Genomic DNA, 20,424 nt, shown 5'->3' with positions numbered 1-20,424 from the left:
ATTTAACTAACACATACGTCTGTATACCTATCTGTCATTGATTTTAATTTAACTTTGGCTTCTGTACTATTGTTAAGCGCTTTTAGGACAGATTGGAAAAAAAATGACAGAGAAAAACATTACACCTGCTTTTTCTACCACATTGTTAAATTTAGTGTCTTTATAAAACAAAGTAAACATTTTGTGTGATATGTTAATTGTAGTTAAAGGCCCACTGAAGTGCCTGTGCAGCAATATTTGATGTGGTGACGTCAGTTTAACTGAAACAGGAAGTCAGAACAGAATTATCGACACGACCCTCCCCCTTGTTTAAAATAACCCATAGTGTTTAATTTATGGCACAGTCCAGCAAAGACGGCTTGTTCGACTTCATGCGCCGCCGCATGAAGTCGAACAAGCCTATTCTGTAACAAAACATAGAGGGGGGGGGGACACTTCAGCATCTAAAGAGCATTTGATTGGACAAGTCGACAAGAAGTTGAAGTGTAGTGTGATGTCATAAAATTATACTTTTTTAGCAAACTGTAGGTTTTAAATGCTTATATCCTCTGTATGAGAATTTTGTCAAACCATACTAGTTTATATTTGAAAAGTTTGGTTCCAAAATGAGATAACTCCATTTTAAAAATTTCAAATGACAAAACTTTTAATGTGTTTTATTGTTCAACTTAGTTGTATTTTTTAGTTTAAAAAATAAGATCAACTGCAGTTTGATTGATATTAATTGGAATGAACAATCAAAAACCTTAATAAAAAAAAATAATAAAAAAAAACGGAGTTATATCGTTTTGGAACCAAACTCTTCATTTATTCTTAAGCCTAACGTATTTATACTAAAATGAAAAAACATTTCATTTTAATTTCATGGGTGATTTAGCTTTAAATGTTTTAAAAACTTTTAGTGCTTATTATATATATATATATATAATATATAAGGTGTTTCAGTGTAGGAATGTGTGTTTCCGGGAGGGGCGGAAAGGAGCGCACGCACGCACGCGCACACACAGGGGGAACTAAAAGCATCAGTTATTGTTTCTGACGGACTCAGTGCAGCAGCAGCAGCAGCTTCCGCTGTGTGTTTACTTTTGAACTTGGATCACTCCTGCAGGTAAATCATAATACAATTCAATTTATCAAGAAAAGCAATTTCATTAGCAGAATCATGAGCAATTTTTAAATGATTGAATTCGTTTAATACTGTATGAACACGGAACCAACACACGGTTCTATTTGTGACATTTTTCGGTATTTCACGAACCGGCTGTATACAAATACTGTATATTATTTATTTTTTTTAACTTATTTTTGTGTAATGTTGTTGTTGTACACTGCGGGGTTGAGGTAACCTGATTTCGTTGCTCTGTATGTCATGTACGTTACATTCAGCAGAATTGACAATAAAGTTGACTTTGACGTGTGTGTGTGACAGATATGTCCACGCTATTCCCGTCTCTGTTCCCACGCGTGACCGAGTCTCTTTGGTTTAATCTGGACCGACCGTGTGTGGATGAAGCAGAATTACACCAGCAAGAACAACAGCACCAAACCTGGGTCAGTAACACTTTGTCTGTGTGTCTGACTCTCTTTCTCTGTGTGTATGTGTTGATTATTCTGTTGTTTGTGTGTCTTCAGTTACAGAATATTGCAGAGAAAGACAACAATCTGATGCCCATTGGACGGCCGATCTTTGAGGTGAATGTCTCTCTCACTTTCACATACAGACCTTTATCACTTGCAGACCCTTCCAAATTAAATGTTCTCTTACTGTATCGTTTGCAAGACCTTTGATGAGGAAGAGGAAGAAGATGACGAAGACGAGGAGGACAGTGAGGAAGATTCAGAAGATGATGAAGACATGCAGGACATGGATGATATGAACATCTACAACGAGTTTCAGGATGATGGAGAAATCAATGAGGTCAAAAGACACACACATACTCGCATACACACACATAAAATGTGCAGAAATCTGAGTTGATCTTTTTAGGATTTTTTTGCTAAATACATTTTAATTGAATACTTTTTAGTTATAATGTGTTTAGGATCTGAAATGATTTTCTTTTTCCACCCTTGTCATCTACATCACACAGGCTATGGGTTAAGTCTTAGATTTTTTTCTGTTTGCATGATAATCATTGATTTGATTGTTAAAATCTTAAACAGTTTTGAAGAGATTTGAGTTTTGGTTTTAGGTAAATGAGAGTATCGCTCACTGACAGGTCGACATGGAAGGAGGCGATCAAGACCAGGACCAGTGGATGATCTAGACACTCATCAATCCATCCATCCATCATCTTCTGGAAACATCTGCCTAGAGCTTCAGATCTCTGCTCAACGTGTTTGTTGTTCAAGACCCCAGGATGAAGTCAAGACATGAAGCATTGCTGGCTACTGAAATCACTTTAAGTGTTTATGGAGTCTCTTGTATTAAGGGAGATTCAGGACACAGACACTATGCTGAAGTGTAAAGCATTGTTTCCTCTAGTCAGTACCTCCCCTCATCGCTGTGAACTTTGTCTTTTGTCAGGCAGGTAAACACTGAACTATGATTCTGATGATTCATTAAGTTACAACAGGTTTATCATGTATTTATGATATTTGTGTCAATGTTTCTTATTGCTTGTTTGAAAATCCAAATTGTGACTGTAAATAAACTTTTATTGATTTATTCATTTTGTACAAATGGTCAATTATTCATCTTTCTGTCCCTTATAAATGAAAAGCATTACCAGTTCAGTGTGTCCAGTTAAAGTCTTGTGTTTTTTTTCTCTAGGCATAGTAATGTAAATAATCGTTCTTTTGATTCAGTTCTTTACAATGAATCTGATCAACTAATTCCTGAAAAATATTGCGAATGATTCATGAGCAAATCAGTCTGAATCAAAATGATAAAAAATCCTTATCCAGTCAAAAAAAAGCCCTTGTGAGAGCTGTATAGGCGAAGAACGAAACTTTCTCAAACACCTTTCACTTGATCCCGAGGAAAGTCAGCTCGGCCATACCGTCACGGATTCCACGGATGTATTCCAGCGTGGCACGGTGAACCCGGAGCTCATAGAGGCCCGAGCGCCGGGCGTGCCGCAGGAAATTCGGTGCTCCTGGAAAAATGACATTATCTGCAATAATGAGAGATCCTTCACCGAGAAGACCAGAACCTTCCAACAGCTGCAGGTCAGGCAGATAACAGCGTTTCCAATGGTCCATAAACACCAGGTCGAGGTGTTCAATGCCGTAGTCCTCACGTAAACGTGGGATCACTTCATCTGATGGACATACGATCAGCTCCACCTGCCCAAACATTCATTCATTATTTCTTATCATTCTGTACAAAGTCATGGATACACAAATACAGTCAACATCACATGTCCTGTTCATTTCTCATGCATACTTTTAAAAACTGCTTGTGTATCTATTGGGTTTTGCTCACTATGGTTGCTTTGAAGTTTATTTATAAAGCTATTATGGACTTCAAACTGCTATACAAAATACATTTGAATTGTAAAACCAATATGCCGGTATTGCAAAACCTCATTTTCACAAGTTTTTTTAAGATCCTTTGTGTCCCCAGGGTGTGTATATGAAGTTTTTTTTTCTCAAAACACCCCACAGATAATTTATTTTGTTAAAATTGCCACTTTGTAAGTGTTAGCAAAAATGATGATAATGCAAACACTGATCACCATAATAGTGGTTTGTTGAAATTGAATGGCCTCTGATGAAATGTATTTTAGATCAAGCAACTCTCATGTCTCACCATGTCTTCATCAAAACCTGCCAGCCGAATGACTTTTTCTGCAATGGCAGCATTTTGTTCATCCATCTCAACTGAATAAATTCGAGCACCGATGGGCAGATGACGTGCCATGCGTACGGTGCTGTACCCACAGTGTGTACCCAACTCCAGAATAGTGAGCGGACAGTGAGCCTGAATTAACCGATCCAGAATCTTACCTGCTCAAACACAATACATGAATTCAGTAATGACAACATAATAACAAGTGTTCAGTCTAAAGCTCATTTCTGAACAGACATACTGTCTGTTTTCTATAGATCTGAATAATGATTTGTGCAACATCCACATGGAGTGTATTTGTTTGTAGTTTGTGTACCTTTCTTTGGCCCAATGTTACTTATAAACTCAACTTGACTGCACCATTGGTCAAATGTGTCAAGGATGCTCTGTGAGTCACCAGGTGTGGCGTGTGTCAAAATGTACTGATAGGCCCGTTCCTCACGACTGAGACCTGTTAAACAGTCTCGCACCCAGCGGATCAGAACGGCCCGATACAGCAGCACAAAGTAATGCCGATAGCGGATGATCATCGTGAGTACCAGAGGAATAAAGGCCAACGCTATTGCCGGAGAAACCATCTTCACCTCCAACCTATAAACACACACACAGTCAGTTGCACTGCAAACAATGACTTTCTTACTTTCAAATATCTAAAAAATCTTAAATCAATAAGTATTTTATATGTGCTCATGACCTAAAAAATAAGTCACGTTTTTAGACAAAAGAAACACCATTAAAGGTACAGTGTGTAAATTTTAGCGGCATCTAGTGGTGAGGTTACGAATTGCAACCAACAGCTTCAGTCCACTGCTCACCCCTCACTTTTGAAACGCTGGAGATCACTTAGCAAAAAAAGTTAGCCCATTAAGGGCTTCTGTAGAAACATGGCGGCACAAAATGGCGACTTCCATGTAAGGGGACCATCGTGTATGTAGATAAAAATGTCTCATTCTAAGGTAATAAAAACATAACGGTTCATTATAAAAAGGTCTGTATACACCACTGATAATATATATTTGTATATTATTTTGCATTTCTGTCAAGAGATCCTTCTAAAAATTATACACTGCACCTTTAAAGTGAGTTTGTGCTTAAATCAAAAATAAATAAATAAATAATCTGCCAATGGGGTAAGAAAAAAAATCTTTTGAGTTTTTTTAATGTTTTAAGAATGTTTGAGCATTAGTGAAATGTTATATTCTATCATTTTCAAACGTAATGACAAATGTTGGTAACGCTTTAGATTACAGCCCGGAAAGTATTGGGTAAGTACAGGTAATTTACAGCGTATGTTTCTGTAATTATAGTTTACTTATGAAGTACGTACGTGTAATTATAAGGGAACAATTTATAATATTTGGGGAATAAAAGGGTAACAACCAGGTAAAATACAAATAATATATGCAGTAAAGTACTGCATAAGTACAGCGATTTTACAGCATACATTTCTGTAATTATAGTGTACTTATAAAGTACATACGTGTAATTTTAAGAGAACAATTTATAATATTTTCGGAACAAAGGGGTAACAAGTGCCACTTTAATTTACAGCCCGCAGATGTTGTATTTACTCTTTAACTACGTGAAACAAGGGGGTAACAAGTGCCACTTTAATTTACAGCCCGCAGATGTTGTATTTACTCTTTAACTACGTGAAACAAGGGGGTAACAAGTGCCACTTCAATTTACAGCCCGCAGATGTTGTATTTACTCTTTAACTACGTGAAACAAGGGGGTAACAAGTGCCACTTCAATTTACAGCCCGCAGATGTTGTATTTACTCTTTAACTACATGAAACAAGGGGGTAACAAGTGCCACTTTAATTTACAGCCCGCAGATGTTGTATTTACTCTGTAACTACGTGAAACAAGGGGGTAACAAGTGCCACTTTAATTTACAGCCCGCAGATTCTGTACTTACTCCTACTACGTGAAACAAGGGGGTAAAATTTTTTTACTTAGTCTGTAACAACACAAAACAATGGTATATTTACACAGTAACTACAGAAAATACACTTTTTTACACATCTTTGTGTGTTAAGTTTTTAAAACATTATGTGTAATTTTAACACATCATGTGTCATTTTGTGTTGATTTTGTGTTAAAATATAACACAAGTTGTGTTAAAAGTAACACAAAATGTGTTGTTTCCATAATAACACAGAGATGGGTGGATTCTGGGACAACGCATTTAGTGTGTCGTCCCAGAATCAACACTTATGTGTTGTTTTTAACACATTCGTTCTAAGAGTGTAGTTCTAGTTTTGCTTGCTTTGTTTTCACCATAGTTGCCTTGCCAATTTTTAATTTTGCTTGATGACCCAACAAATTCCTATACTCTTTTTCTTTCTTAACCTTTATTGAAAATTCTAAATAAATTGTATTGTATAGCATAAACACATTAACTGAATTTCAAGTTTTGTTGTTTAGTAATCTAAAATACTTTCTGCATATATTATTTGTATTTTTCCTGGTTGTTACCCCTTTGTTCCCCAAATATTATAAATTGTTCCCTTATAATTACACGTACGTACTTCATAAGTTTACTATAATTACAGAAACATATGCTGTAAATTCGCTGTACTTATGCAGTACTTTACTGCATATATTATTTGTATTTTTCCTGGTTGTTACCCCTTTATTCCCCAAATATTATTAATTGTTCCCTTATAATTACACATACGTACTTTATAAGTAAACTATAATTACAGAAACATACGCTGTAAATTCGCTGTACTTACGCAGTACTTTCCGGGCTGTAATCTAAAGCGTTACCCAAATGTTCACACAATGTTTAAAACAACTGTTTTCTATATTTACTTTTTTATTATTTTAAAACTTATAAAACATTATTTCTGAATGTTCGGTAAAGTATTCCTGTAGAAAACACAATTCACTTAGTAGGTTAAGATGATCTGATTTGATGATGATTTGATGTTGTGTTATATTTCAAGTAACCATTATGGTGATCAGTGTTTGTTTTAGTTGAGCTCTTTTTGTTTTGCTTGCTAGTCTGGAAACATTCAAGGAACATTCCTGAACTGTTATCTGGAATCTTGCTGAAAAAGTTGGCTGGTTTTAGTACTTAGTATGAATTAGGATATAAATGATATCTGTAGTAAGAGCGTGCGAGTTGTGTTTAAGTGTTGGGTCTTCAAATCACAAAGGTTGAAGATCATTCATGACTTGAAAATCACCAATGATAGATTCAGAGAACATATTTCAGCATGTGAGAAATAAAATGTGTTTTCAATCCACCTTCAAGTGACAGAACGATGTTTAGATGTTTAGTTTCCAGAGTCTTCTGTAAGCAGCAGTAACTCGAGACATTACACAAGCTGTTCTCAGATCAGCAATTTTAAAACAAAAGCATCAGTTGAATTCAACGTTCACAAACACACAGTGAATACAGATGATGAAATAAATCTTACCTGATATGAAAGATGACAGACAGATAAAGACAAACTGAAGATCAGAGTGAGGACGACAGCTACAGACTCACACAGGTACGGACAGAGGTAAACACACAGGTACGCAGTCATGTAGCAGCCAATCAGCTCAATTCTGCTGTTTGAATAATTGATGTTGAGCATGTGGCCTCCTCTTACACCTGTGTCATCATTACACTTCAATACTCAACATCACAATAAAAACCTCTAGTGTTTCATCTAAACATATCAGTCTGTTCTGTTCTTCATCTCTCTGTGATGTTCTGGTCTATAGATCTGACTCACGCTCTTCTTTCAATGTTGGGAGAAATTTACTTGATAAAGTTTAATATTAAAAGTTCACTCAAATACAAAAATAGACATATGACAAACAATATACACAAGAGAACCAAAAGATGTACTAAAACATTCTTTAATTGCAAAGAAAAATGTAGTTTCCTTATAACACATAAAAACAAATAACACATAAAATACACAGAAATGTTCACTTTCTTGTTGTCATCTGGCCATCTATCTCTAGATATAGATAGACATGTTTTGTTCTTTATTTCTTTGAATATTAATGAGGAGTTGGTTTGGTTCTCTCTGATTGGTCCATTTATCAGTCCAGAGGTCATGACCTCAGCAGTCTTTTCTCAGAAGCGTCCTAATAAACTTCTTCAACTCTTTCTCATCACGAGACCACTTGATGAGACGTCTGAGGGCCATGCGACCGTTCTGCATGTCACCCAGGGCGATGTAAGACCCTATGAGTTTTCCCTCTAGTGCCTGACAGGAACACTTGTGACCCTCCATCAGCCAGAGGGCGCTCTGATCCATGGCCGCCTGTTGTTCGTGCGGTTCACCCTTCCAGCGCAGCACACGACTCCTACCCTGCGGCACCACGCGTACATCTGCACCGATCAGAGCCGATGAACCGATCCGCAGTCTGAACGCTGGAGGAGATGGAATACGTGATGTATAGATGGTAATGTACTGTTTTAGTGTTGATATCTAGACTTTTTAGACAATTTGGATGACTGATCGCTCATTTAATGCCATTATAACAGAATTACAGTCGCAAATTCCTTAAAGGAGTAGTCCACTTTAAAGATAGGGTCCATTGACTTTTTATAGTAGGAAAAAAAATACTATGGTAAGTCAATGGGCCCCATCTATAAAGTGGACTACTCCTTTAACCCTGAACTGGTGCAGCCCTTCTTGAGTGGGGGGCTGGAAAAATTATGTACGCCTTAAAATTAAAATAACCCTGGCCTTTTTGGTTCGTCTTGTTTAAAAGAAGACACTTTTTTCACAGACGTGTCTGGAGGTAAAAATATTTCATAAAAAATTGTTATAGCATTTTACATGTATTGTAATAAATAAAATAATGCACAAAAAAATATAAAAAAATAGGGTAGTTACAGTTTTAGTGGTTTACCAACAATGGCCACCAGGTGTCAACAGTTTGCTGCATACTCTTGTCACAAATTAATAAATTACTGTCACTGCATTGCTATTAATGCTAAAATGTTTTGAAATATGAAAATATGAACATCTTTTCAACAATATATAGTTTTTTCATGATAGATTAAAATTTACATGCAAAATATTAAAGTAAACTCGGGTGTCCCACTCACAGGGCAGCACCAGTTAAGGGATTAAAATTAAACTAATATATTTCCAATAGAAAATGTTTATCATTTATGAACAGTTATCCAAACATTGCTCAGACGTCCTTGCCAAAACATATTAAATATTTTCACTGACTGTTGCAGATCATATCAATCGTTATGTAAAAAGAAAAAAAACATCTCAAATCATTTATGAATTCTCGAGATGACAAGAAAGTACTGTATCCAGTCAAAATCCTGAATTCATTACTCACCAAACTGAGTCTTACAGAAGTTCTGATGGATCTCTGACTCTGCATCTGAGTCTGGAGTGCAAACCTCACAGATAACAGAACCTGAATGACACAATAAACCCAAAGAATCATCACAAAACCAGTCTGAGAAACCCAATGAAAGGTCAGCAAATGAAAGACACCTTGTGGTACATTCACTAAAGGACACATTCACCTTCACCATTCCTCACAGGTGCAATGATCTCTTAAACACTGTTCGGTCAGCGGCATCTCTCACAACATCCAAAAACATCTAAAACACATCTCTCTTCTGTGAGACAAGAATATGTTGTTGAAAGCCCGTTTCTCTCTCTGTACGGGTTGTGTTTTTAATGATCGGTGAAAACTTTGTGTAAGCTGTCAGGGACTTGCACGGCACTTCTCAGTCATATAACAAATCACTTTTGTAAGTCATTTAGGATAAAAGCGTCTGCTTAATATGTGAAAAGATGGACAGTTTCCTGTATCTGTAGCCTTGTGCATATCACTAGATATACATTCAAAAATATGCAAATATCTATTTCATCTTGTTTATATTGCGTCATTTTCGACTAAAATCTTCACTCAAACCAATGATATTTAATGCATTTAAAAACTGTGTCATGAGCCAAATGAAAGTTCCTGACAAGCTGTAGTTTGCAACCCCTTTGGTCTAAAAGTGAAGACACATAGTATACATGTATAGTAAGCAAATCAAGAAGATATATCCTATTTGGTTCAAAGTGTTTGTTATTAAGTTACATGTATCTACACCAATACATGTGTATACTCAGCTTTGTTTTTTGTTATTTTTAACATTATTTGTAGCCTTATTAACTTAATTAACTCCTCACTAGTCAATAAAGTTGAAAATGAATTGTAAATGTGAATTGATTTAAACTTAAAAATGTAAGTACATCAAGGAATATTTTTTACAGATGGTCACAAGTTTACATACCAACGCTGTAATACCAAATGATTCAAAAGAAATAATAATAATAAATCACAGCAAAATGAACAAATCTGTAAATATATTAAAGCACAGTTTTTTTTTGTAGCTTTTTTTTGTATAAAAAGTATCAAGTGTAAAACTTTCAGACCTTTGGGTAGATCGGTGGTCTCGGCCCGGTTTTGTTCTCTCTCTCCAGGGACACAGAGGTCCGATCCATCAGGAAAGCGGCTGCAGTTGAACATCTCCGGCCACGGGAATCCGAACGCGCTCATGACCGGCAGGCACGCGTCCCGCACGGATTCGCAGAGACTCCGACAAGGACGCACCGGTGCCGATACCTCCGGTAAACACACGGGCGCGAAGAGAGCGCACAGGAACCTGCGCGCGTCCCGGTGGCAGTGTTTCCCGAGCAGCGGAGTCCAGGCGGCGGATTGCTGCTGCGCTTCTCTCGGGCTCTCGTGACCCAGCAGGTTCGGCACCCGCATCTCCTGGTAACCGATACCGGAACACAAGACCATCGTGTTCGGTACCGGTTTACATACGGAGCGCGCGGGGTTTGATATCACACCATCATCTTCATCATCAGCCCTAGACAGACAACAAACCGACGACAACAAAACACTTACGACACACAGAGAATAAAAATCCATCATCCTGGAGACACGTGCGCTCACAAACGAAAGAAAGTGGGTGCGCGCTCTCGCTCGTGCATGTGCAATGAAAGTCGTCTGGCGTCTCTTTCACATCCTGTGAATGAAATCCAGCAGGAGTTTTATTACCAGCAGTAAAGCAGCTCAGAGGCGTCAGTCTGAGTGTTTGTCTCCTGTAATTCGTGCCACTATTTTTTTTACTTTAACACTGTAATTAAATAAGTGCTGTGATATCATAGTGCTCAGAAGAGCAGCCAATCACAAGCGTACTCTGCTTGTCAGTCATTTTTGGAATTATTGGAAAATGGCATTTTAGGAAACCCATGCAAGTAGTGTTCGAATTAGGGGGGCCTGGGGTGGTCCTGGACCTCTTATAAGCATTGAGAGACCCCCATAAAGCACAAAAATATAAATCAGGGAGATCCCCTGTTGTTTATTAAAATTGAAATAAAACATGAATATAAAATTCTCATGCTGCGCTGATGTGTTATTGTCCATTATTTGTCCCAATTTAACTATAAACTAATCCAAAGGATTTCTGTCTGAAATAAATGTTTTAAAGGGGATATATCATGAAAATCTGACTTCATGTTTAAGTGCTATAATTTGGTACCCAGTGCTTCTATAAACCTAGAAAATGTGAAAAAAATCAACCAGTAACTTTTGGTAAACCATTCTCTGCAAGCATGTGAAAAAATAGCTCATTGAAATTTGGCTCCCCTTGTGATGTCAGAAGGCAATCTCATTATAATAATACCACCCCTTAATCTGCACTATCCAACCATGACACTGCCGTTTAGTGCAGACAAAAAAGAGAGAGAGAAAGAAAGAAAAAAATGATGGGGAATTTGAGTTTAAATTTCAACAAACCACCATTATGGTGATCAATGTTTGCATTATCAGCTCATTTGCATTTAAATGAACACACCCAAAACGGCACAGTTATTGCTCACACATACAAAGTGGCTTGTTTAACTTGCTATAATAAATTATCTATATGATATTTTGAGATACAACTTCACATACGTACTCTGGGGACGCCAATGATTTATTTCACATCTTAAAAAAGTCTTGTGAAATGTCCCCTTTAAAAATTCTTCTCAAACTATTATTTCACACTAATTTAAGGGGTAAAAATGGTTAGGGTTTGAGTTAAGGGTAATTTGGGGTTTCTTTGATTAAAATGTTGATCCAGGATCACATTTTACTTTATGAAATCATGGCGACCTTATAATGTTTGAGGGGTCTAAGCTGTCTTTGACATAATTAAATTTGTCTGTTTACATTTGTCAACAGATTTCAATGGTTTACGATCTATGTTCAGTACAAAATGTTTCGTCTTAAGTTCAGTAACTTTCATTGTCATAACTTTTCTTAAAAGACCAGGTAAAACCAGCCTTTTAGCTGGTTAATATGGTGTAACAGCAGGCTGGTTTTAGAGTCCAGCTTGACAAGATTGGAAGACTAGCTCAACCTGCTTTGCCAGGCTGGGAAGACCAGCTTAAACCAGCTACTTCCATCTTAAACCAGCTAAGACCAACCTATCTCCTCTCCACTGATAAGCTGGTGTGTGGTGGGCGTTCTGGCGCAATATGGCTGCCGTCGCATCATCCAGGTGGATGCTGCACATTGGTGGTGGTTGAGGAGATTCCCCATTCATATGTAAAGCGCTTTGAGTACTGAGAAAAGCGCTATATAAATGTAATAAATTATTATTATTATCTTAGCCAAGCATGGTCAGTCTGGTTTAAGCTGGTGGGTCAGCTGGTTTCTCAGCCTAAAAAGTGTCCAAAACCCCTTTAAACCAGCCTGCTACATCAGCTCAACCATCTAAAACCAGGCTGGGAGACCATCTTAGGCTGGTTTTAGCTGGTCTTTTCAGTAGGGAATGTTTTGTGAAACCCCACACCTGCCCAGCACTGATGTGGTTTATTTTTCCTGGTTAAAAATGTGAAAACTTATGTAACTCTACTGCGACCTGAATCATGTGTAAACCAGATGTTCCCCACTGTGACCAAAAGATGGAGACATTTAACACATCAGAAAAAAAGTTTCAAAACATCCTACCCATACAACAAATAAATAAATTTATCTGGCCAAAAATATGTTTTTAATATATGCTAAATACATTTTGTATGAAGTAAAGCTGAATTAAATAGATTTTTTAATTTGAAAATATATTTAGTTAACCTTTATATATTAACATATATTTCAAAATGTATTTCAGGGGCAACAAATACATTTCTAATTTTACAACCCTACGGCAAAAAATTGAAAAAAATATATGTTTCCTGCCCAAAATATTAAAGTTTGTATAAATATAAAATGTAAAAGTATGAGTATATTTTTGTAATTGAAAATATATTTAATTTTACAAAGTTTTTCTTCCAATGCGACGTGAATATAAATGTTTTAAAATATATTTCAAAATATACAAAAAATATATATATAATGGTGAAAAATACATTTTTGCAAACATATCTTAAACTATTTTTCAAGTACATATATTTTTTGGCCATGTAAGCTTCATTATTTAAAAAAAAATAATGTGTCGTCATAATCTTTAATCAAAAACCCAAATCTCCTTCCCTCCTCTAAATCATAGACATTATATATGTAGACGCCTCAAAGACTGATGCTGCCTATTGGAGCTGACTTATCAGCATGGCCGCCATCTTGGATGGGTCCCCAATGCGCTCCCCTGCATTTATTACTGAGGAAGGTGTATCCCCGACTACAATAATCATAACTCCCTGATTTTTACCAGATTTTCACACGGCTTGGTTAAACGTAAATAACGTTAGTTACGATGACAAAATACGGGCATAATTCCTTGCTCTCCATTGACTCCGATCGACTTTGATGCTCGCGAAGAGTGAGGAGACACAACCAATATGGCGGCGATGATGGATTACGTTCCAGCACATCATGAGCCGTCTATGTACATAATGTCTATGCTCTAAACGCTCCTGAACTGCCAGACGGGCCGGTCTGAGTATTTCACAATCTGCTCAGTTACTGGGATTTTCACGCACAACCATTTCTAGGGTTTACAAAGAATGATGTGAAAAGGGAAAAACATCCAGTATGCAGCAGTCCTGTGGGCGAAAATGTCTTGTTGATGCTAGAGGTCAGAGGAGAATGGGCTGACTGATTCAAGCTGATAGAAGAGCAACTTTGACTAAAATAACCACTCGTTACAACCGAGGTATGCAGCAAAGCATTTGTGAAGCAACAACACGCACAACCTTGAGGCGGATGGGCTACAACAGCAGAAGACCCCAACGGGTGCCACTCATCTCCACTACAAATAGGAAAAAGAGGCTACAACGAGCTCATTAAAATTGCACACTTGAAGACTGGAAAAATGTTGCCTGGTCTGATGAGTCTCGATTTCTGTTGAGACATTCAGATGGTAGAGTCAGAATTTGGCATAAACAGAATGAGAGCATGGATCCACCATGCCTTGTTGTGCAAGCTGGTGGTGGTGGTGTAATGGTGTGGGGGATGTTTTCTTTGCACGCTTTAGGCCCCTTAGAGCAAATTGGGCATCGTTTAAATGCCACGGCCTACCTGAGCATTGTTTCTGACCATGTCCATCCTTTTATGACCACCATGTTCCCATCCTCTGATGGCTACTTCCAGCAGGATAATGCACCATGTCACAAAGCTCGAATCATTTCAAATTGGTTTCTTGAACATGACAATGAGTTCACTGTACTAAAATGGCCCCCACAGTCACCAGATCTCAACCCAATAGAGCATCTTTGGTGGAACGGGAGCTTCGTGCCCTGGATGTGCATCCCACAAATCTCCATCAACTGCAAGATGCTATCCTATCAATATGGGCCAACATTTCTAAAGAACGCTTTCAGCACCTTGTTGAATCAATGCCACGTAGAATTAAGGCAGTTATGAAGGCGAAAGGGGGTCCAACACAGTATTAGTATGCTGTTCCTAATAATCCTTTAGGTGAGTGTACATCACCAGGGGGAAAATAAGACAATCACTACTTCTGTTTTTTTATGGCGACTATAAATACAAGCAATAACTGAGCTGATTTAGTTGAGTTTTGTCCAAGTAAATAAAACGACAGAACTGTCCTTTAACAAATACAGTATAATGTGCATTAATAGTTATCAGTAGTGAACCAATGAAAACTCTCACATCATGGTTATCATCTCATTTACATGTGAAAGGGTACCACATTTACATACGAATGGTCATTTAATATAAGTGCAGACTTTAAAGATCTCAAATCAACTATATTCAGTCAGATTTACTGTACAGATGTGTCTGTGTCTCTATACACACACAGGTTTCTGTCTAATATTCTGTTGTAGTTTTACTACACTAACCTTTTAGTTGGAGGCTTGTGGTGGGGAAAGCACTGGTTATTTTTACCACACACCGCTGGGTAAACTTAATTACCCCCCGACTAATCTCATCCATGCCAATATTCACAATCCTGTAACCCGGAGGGCAGAGAAAGACAGAAGACGCACCTGTGGCCATCCGTCTAACACCTCACAGACAGACACAGGACACATCTGACGTTCATGCACTCCAGAACATTCTAGAAAAGAGAAATAAAAATGGGTGATTAAATATTGATATCCACTTTAAAAGTGTAGAAAAAACATCAACACAGGTCATCAAGCAAATTAATGTGGTCTTAAAGGTGCCAAAGAATGCATTGAAATAAAATGAAAGCTAAATTATTCTCTGATATCTACATAGGAGGTTTGTGTCTTTATTAAGTGCAAAATGATCCAGAGTCAGTTTTACATGTCCATTTACAAACCTAGGATTTGCCTTTAGGATGAAATGGTCTATTATTACCTTATATGGAGGGGTCATGAATAATAATGCTAAGCTCTGCTCTGATTGGCTGTTTCTCAGAGCAGCTCCTTCAGTAGCTCTGTCTGTGTGTAAACAAATCTTATGTTTGAGTCTGTATCAGATGAAGATACAGATTTTGAAGAATTATCTATTGTTAGGGTCAGCATATAGCATTAATTAGCATATAGCGCTACTCAGCGGTCACAACTTTGTTTTTAGCATTGTAACAACATTGTATTAATGTGTAATTTAATGTTGGGGCGTACATCTCGACTGTAACAGTTGGTGTTATATTGAGCTTGGTCTGTTTTCCAGCTAAAAAAATGAGATGATATTAACCCAAATGCTCTTGGCACAAACTCATCAAATACTTTTCCCTTAATCCCAGGCTCGGGCCATTCATAAATACTGGTTTGCGGGAAGAACCCATTAAGAGTCGGATACAAATGCTAATTTAAAAGAGAACATCTCAGACACACTTAGAGGCTCTTCACTTACTGTATAACTGATACCCATAACCCCTGACTGCTGTGTTATTAATCTCTAGCATGTGTTTTTACTGTTAACTGTCCTGGCAAAATGCTCATTTGAGTAACTATTGCCAAGCATTTAAAATAGATCACCTCTCTTGAGATGTTTATTAAGCAGATCACATGATTTTCTTTTTTTATAGACTAAGACCTGTGGATACAAGATACCTGAGAATTATTTAATCAAACCACATCCAACAGCAGGAATCAGAATTCATCAAACTATTAAAAATGTTGAAAAGCAACCGGCCTAAATCACAACTTCAGTGATACAAACTGAAGGACGCTTGTGATCATGAAGCCAGAGAAGAGACATTATGTAAGAGATCCTGTTTCTAATGGTGAATCTGATCCCGAACTAGAGTCATTAAAGTTGTTTGGGAAAATTCAAATCATTCCCAACACTTCTCATGATTCTGCCAGACTATCAGATGAAAAATTCCTCTCAGATTCCATGCATCATTTATTAAATGTTTGATGTGGAGATCAGTGATCATATAACACACAATGACTGTGGCTCTGTTCACGTTGGCATTTGTTATCAGCAGCTGCTCTCTGTTGAGAGAAGAAAGACTTTAAGCAACATCTATCAACTTCATCATCAACAAACTTTTATTTCTGATGTGGACAGTCAGATAAAAATGGGACAGTCATTGTAAACATTTCTGGACTCACCTTACAAAATCAACCATGGTTTTACTACAGTTAAAGAGCAAATAGGGTCCGATTCACAATTTTACATTTCCTTTGGTGTGTAAGTGTGTATCAGTTCATGTTAATGATATGCAAAAGGTACAAACCCCAAAGTTAACGATGACGCAAGTTATAGTCTCCAATGGTATTTTCTTGGACAACAACAAACACACGGATTGTAAGATAAAGACCGACATTATCATAATTCCTTACGCTTCGGACTCACAGCCTGTAAGTTAACTTCTTTGTAGCAACCGAGTCTTTCAAACATGGTAAGGAGCGTCACATTTCTGTCCGATGTCACAGTTTTTCAGGCCAATCACAACGTACAGATTAGCTTGCCAATCAGGGACACAGAACTTTTCAAATCTTGTACAATTTTTTACAAAATCAGGGATATCTGGAGCAACAAAAATGTATGGTATGTGGAAAATAATGTGTTTTTTGAACCATAATACATGCAAACACATTGTATTAGACCAAATACACAAAATAACATTTTTTTTTACCAGAAATAGGTGCACTAAAAAAACATGGTAAAAAATGGTTTTGGCATGGTTTTTAAAAACCGTAGTTATACCATGGTTGGTGTAGTAGTGTTTGGCCAAAAATATATTTGAAATATACGCCAAATAAAATTTGTAGGAATTGAATATATTTTTGAAATTGGAAATATATATAGATTTAACCTTCATACATCAACATATATTTCAAAATGTATTTCAATTCTGTCATTCAAAATTTTTAATTTTACTTTTTTTCAATTTACATCCCATATGGCAAAAGTGTATTCTTTACCAAAATATATTTAAATATATGCTGTATCATATTTAATACAAGTTAATTTTATAAAGTATATTTTTGAAGTTGATAATATATTTATTTTTTACATTTTTAAAACGGTTATATTTAAAGGTTCGTAACACAAACACATTTTTCTTCCAAAATATATTTCAGCATTTTTTTTTTCTTTTTTGAAATATATTTAATGTTTATCCATGTGTGGTAAAACCATGGTTTTGCTGATAGTATCAATACACCAAAAAAACATGGTTACTAAACTTTTACCACAGAAAACATGGTTAATTTTCGTAAGGGTATCTCTGTGACCTGGTTAGTTTTTAGCAGCTGCTGTATCTCTGGATCCCTCCTCAGTTATTTTGCCAACAATAAAAATATCTCTCCGCCATAAGAGTCCTCCAGAAGCATCAGTGGCAGAGATCGGATGAACTCACGAGGAAAAGACGAGCAGCTGAATCTCTCACCATTACAGCCACACTGTAAACAGATTTATGAACAGTACTAAACAACTTTATGGAGCGAATTTTGTGCCAAAATTTTACAAACAAATACAGCATTTTGCAAACAAACTCAATCTGCTTTGCAAAGGGAAAACTTGACTCGCAAACAAACAGAAAACGCTTTGCAAATAATAAAGGCAATTTGAGAGAAAATGCAGATGTGTTACAAATATGTACTGTGTTTTGTAAATGTGACCATGATTTTTTCACAAATGTGACCATGATTTTTTCACAAATGTGACCATGATTTTCTCACAAATGTGACCATGATTTTCTCACAAATGTGACCATGATTTTCTCACAAATGGGACCATGATTTTCTCACAAATGGGACCATGATTTTCTCACAAATGGGACCATGATTTTCTCACAAATGGGACCATGCAATCCAGAACAGCAGATGGCGCTGTTTCAACTTTTTCAGGCATTGGAAAAAAGCCCAGGGGAAAAGCCCTGAATTTTAACATACATATCACCCCTGACAGTGGCAGCAACTGAATAAAGACATTTCATTTGTCGGGCTTCATTCTGTTAATCTCACTGATTTTATTGTAAGTGTTAATAATAATAAATGTTTGTTAATAGTAAACAAATTCTGTGTGTCAAGACAATGAATTCAACTTACAATGCTTATCAAAAGATGCAGGATAATAAATGAAACTCTTTGGAGAAAGAGTGTGGTAGGGACATAATAAACCCAACATCGGCTGTCTGGACAGAGTGGCCAGTTCAAGCAACAGTAACCAACCAACCAGGATCATAGTCATTTGAGCACTCTGAACAAGATAAACTTCTACAAAATGTTAATCCTTTTAAAGTTGGTCTTATCTTGTCAGGCTAGGAGGACCAGTTTAAACCAGCTTCTTTCCCAATAGCCAAGCTGGCAAAGCTTCCAGCCTAGTCAAGCTGGTTTGGGCTGGTGTGATCAGCCTGACCAGCTACAGTATAATAAAAGCAAAAATCCTTCTAATACTAGCTTAAGCTAAAACCAGGCTGGAACACCATCTTAACACTCTGGGGTCGGCTGCGGCGCGGGCGCCGCAAACTCTTTATTTTTCAATCACTCCCCAAAGAGACTTAGATAACTCTGCTGATTTTTGACATACAGATATGATTTATACATCATTTAAAACGTTAAAGTGTCTAGTTTTTTTCTGTCCACTCCCAATAAAAACAGAATGTTGTGCTTTTCGCAAAAGTAAGAAAATAAACATGATGCGCGTTTTGTTCTCTCTCCCTAAGTGAAGTCCTTTCAGAAACACGTCAGAAAAATGAACTGTAACTTAACGAATACTTGTCATACAAACAAAAGATAAATGTCTACATAATGCTTCGAATGTCTGCTTTTAAATGATGTAAGTGAAATCGAAAACAAATATTGTAATTCGTTGTTAACTGTATTAGAAGAGAGAGATGTACCGTCTTTCTTCTGTTGCTTCATTATCTATAATGAGCCACGCCCCGCTCCATTGAAGAGAAGAGCAGAGATCATCCATATTCATTAATCAACCCCACAGTCAATGGACATTCCGTCTCTGCAGCCATTCACTGCTGTGTTGAGTTTTAATCCGAGTGCTGGAAACATGACATCTACTTGTTTACTAGTGACTGTAACTAAAGTTATCTCCAGACGCGAGTGTGACTCGATCGACGTCCAAACGCACACACAAACACACAATGCCTCATATTTGAAGCGCTTTGTGGTATCATTATAAAAGATGCGATTGCACACACCACATAACTGTTTACTCGCGCCTAAATCTCCAGACAGACGCGAGTGTGTGTGCTTCGTCAGTGTGATGGGATCGATGTTCAAACTCACACACACACGATGCCTCATTTTTGACGCGCTTTGTGGTATTCTTAAGATGCAAGTGTGTGTGCTTCGTCTGTGTGACGCGATGTCCAAATGCACACACAAACACACGATGCTTCATATTTGACGCACTTTGTGGTGTTCTTATAAAAGATGCAAGTGTGTGTGCTTCGTCTGTGTGACGCGATGTCCAAACTCACACACAAACATACGATGCCTCATATTTGACGCACTTTGTGGTGTTCTTATAAAAGATGCAAGTGTGTGTGCTTCGACGGTGTGACGCGATGTACAAATGCACACACAAAGACACGATGCCTCATTTGACGTGCTTTTTGGTATTCTTATAAAAGACTTTGAAATTGTAAATCAATATATTGTGTTATGTGAAGGAGTAAGCAGAATGATTTTCACATCATTTTAAAGAAAAAACTCTAGACTACTAGATCCTGCTTTGAAAAGTTTTAGGAAAACATGTTTAGAATGAGTTTTGTGGACTTATATCAGTCACTTAAATTTTTTTATTTTTCAAAA

General features: G+C 37.1%; 3 protein-coding genes across 6 annotated transcripts; 1 reads left to right on the top strand and 2 right to left on the bottom strand.

Annotated features, from left to right (window-relative positions):
• Positions 1 to 1,015: 1,015 nt before the first annotated feature.
• anapc15 (anaphase promoting complex subunit 15) lies at positions 1,016 to 2,668 on the top strand. Of its 2 annotated transcripts, none has more exons than XM_065280290.1 (5): positions 1,016 to 1,108; positions 1,430 to 1,551; positions 1,633 to 1,692; positions 1,781 to 1,918; positions 2,220 to 2,668. In XM_065280290.1, exons 2-5 carry the CDS (start codon positions 1,432 to 1,434, stop codon positions 2,265 to 2,267), a joined length of 366 nt encoding a protein of 121 aa, XP_065136362.1. In that variant the 5' UTR covers positions 1,016 to 1,108; positions 1,430 to 1,431; the 3' UTR covers positions 2,268 to 2,668. The 2 variants fall into 2 exon arrangements, with proteins under 2 accessions (XP_065136362.1, XP_065136364.1); XM_065280292.1 differs by having other exon boundaries at positions 2,193 to 2,668.
• A 129-nt stretch (positions 2,669 to 2,797) lies between these two features.
• Positions 2,798 to 7,486, bottom strand: tomt (transmembrane O-methyltransferase). Of its 2 annotated transcripts, XM_065280289.1 has the most exons (4): positions 7,225 to 7,486; positions 4,110 to 4,384; positions 3,755 to 3,951; positions 2,798 to 3,288 (listed from the first exon to the last, which is right to left on the bottom strand). In XM_065280289.1, exons 2-4 carry the CDS (start codon positions 4,369 to 4,371, stop codon positions 2,968 to 2,970), a joined length of 780 nt encoding a protein of 259 aa, XP_065136361.1. In that variant the 5' UTR covers positions 4,372 to 4,384; positions 7,225 to 7,486; the 3' UTR covers positions 2,798 to 2,967. The 2 variants fall into 2 exon arrangements, with proteins under 2 accessions (XP_065136361.1, XP_073671613.1); XM_073815512.1 differs by lacking the exon at positions 7,225 to 7,486 and having other exon boundaries at positions 4,110 to 4,945.
• Positions 7,487 to 7,785: 299 nt separating this feature from the next.
• On the bottom strand, positions 7,786 to 16,687 carry sfrp2l (secreted frizzled-related protein 2 like). Of its 2 annotated transcripts, XM_065280288.2 has the most exons (4): positions 15,067 to 16,687; positions 10,207 to 10,646; positions 9,110 to 9,190; positions 7,786 to 8,177 (listed from the first exon to the last, which is right to left on the bottom strand). In XM_065280288.2, exons 2-4 carry the CDS (start codon positions 10,574 to 10,576, stop codon positions 7,864 to 7,866), a joined length of 765 nt encoding a protein of 254 aa, XP_065136360.1. In that variant the 5' UTR covers positions 10,577 to 10,646; positions 15,067 to 16,687; the 3' UTR covers positions 7,786 to 7,863. The 2 variants fall into 2 exon arrangements, with proteins under 2 accessions (XP_065136360.1, XP_065136359.1); XM_065280287.2 differs by lacking the exon at positions 15,067 to 16,687 and having other exon boundaries at positions 10,207 to 11,278.
• Between the last annotated feature and the right edge of the window lie 3,737 nt (positions 16,688 to 20,424).

Source organism: Paramisgurnus dabryanus, chromosome 8 (assembly GCF_030506205.2).
Source record: "Paramisgurnus dabryanus chromosome 8, PD_genome_1.1, whole genome shotgun sequence".
In the NCBI taxonomy this organism is placed as follows: Eukaryota; Metazoa; Chordata; class Actinopteri; order Cypriniformes; family Cobitidae; genus Paramisgurnus; species Paramisgurnus dabryanus.
Note: the sequence above shows the minus strand (reverse complement) of the source record. Positions and strands in the feature narration are given on the sequence as shown.

What these genes read in the sequence shown, in the direction of transcription:
- anapc15 (XM_065280290.1), top strand. Translation starts at nt 1,432, where the DNA reads ATGTCCACGCTATTCCCGTCTCTGTTCCCACGCGTGACCGAGTCTCTT. An exon ending in TTGGACGGCCGATCTTTGAG is followed by an intron (nt 1,693 to 1,780) that starts GTGAATGTCTCT and finishes ATCGTTTGCAAG; the next exon opens with ACCTTTGATGAGGAAGAGGA. An exon ending in ATGATGGAGAAATCAATGAG is followed by an intron (nt 1,919 to 2,219) that starts GTCAAAAGACAC and finishes GCTCACTGACAG; the next exon opens with GTCGACATGGAAGGAGGCGA.
- tomt (XM_065280289.1), bottom strand. Translation starts at nt 4,371, where the DNA reads ATGGTTTCTCCGGCAATAGCGTTGGCCTTTATTCCTCTGGTACTCACG. An exon ending in TAACATTGGGCCAAAGAAAG is followed by an intron (nt 3,952 to 4,109) that starts GTACACAAACTA and finishes GTGTTTGAGCAG; the next exon opens with GTAAGATTCTGGATCGGTTA. An exon ending in CAGGTTTTGATGAAGACATG is followed by an intron (nt 3,289 to 3,754) that starts GTGAGACATGAG and finishes ATGTTTGGGCAG; the next exon opens with GTGGAGCTGATCGTATGTCC.
- sfrp2l (XM_065280287.2), bottom strand. Translation starts at nt 10,711, where the DNA reads ATGATGGATTTTTATTCTCTGTGTGTCGTAAGTGTTTTGTTGTCGTCG. An exon ending in GACCACCGATCTACCCAAAG is followed by an intron (nt 9,191 to 10,206) that starts GTCTGAAAGTTT and finishes TGTGTCATTCAG; the next exon opens with GTTCTGTTATCTGTGAGGTT. An exon ending in CTTCTGTAAGACTCAGTTTG is followed by an intron (nt 8,178 to 9,109) that starts GTGAGTAATGAA and finishes CATCTCCTCCAG; the next exon opens with CGTTCAGACTGCGGATCGGT.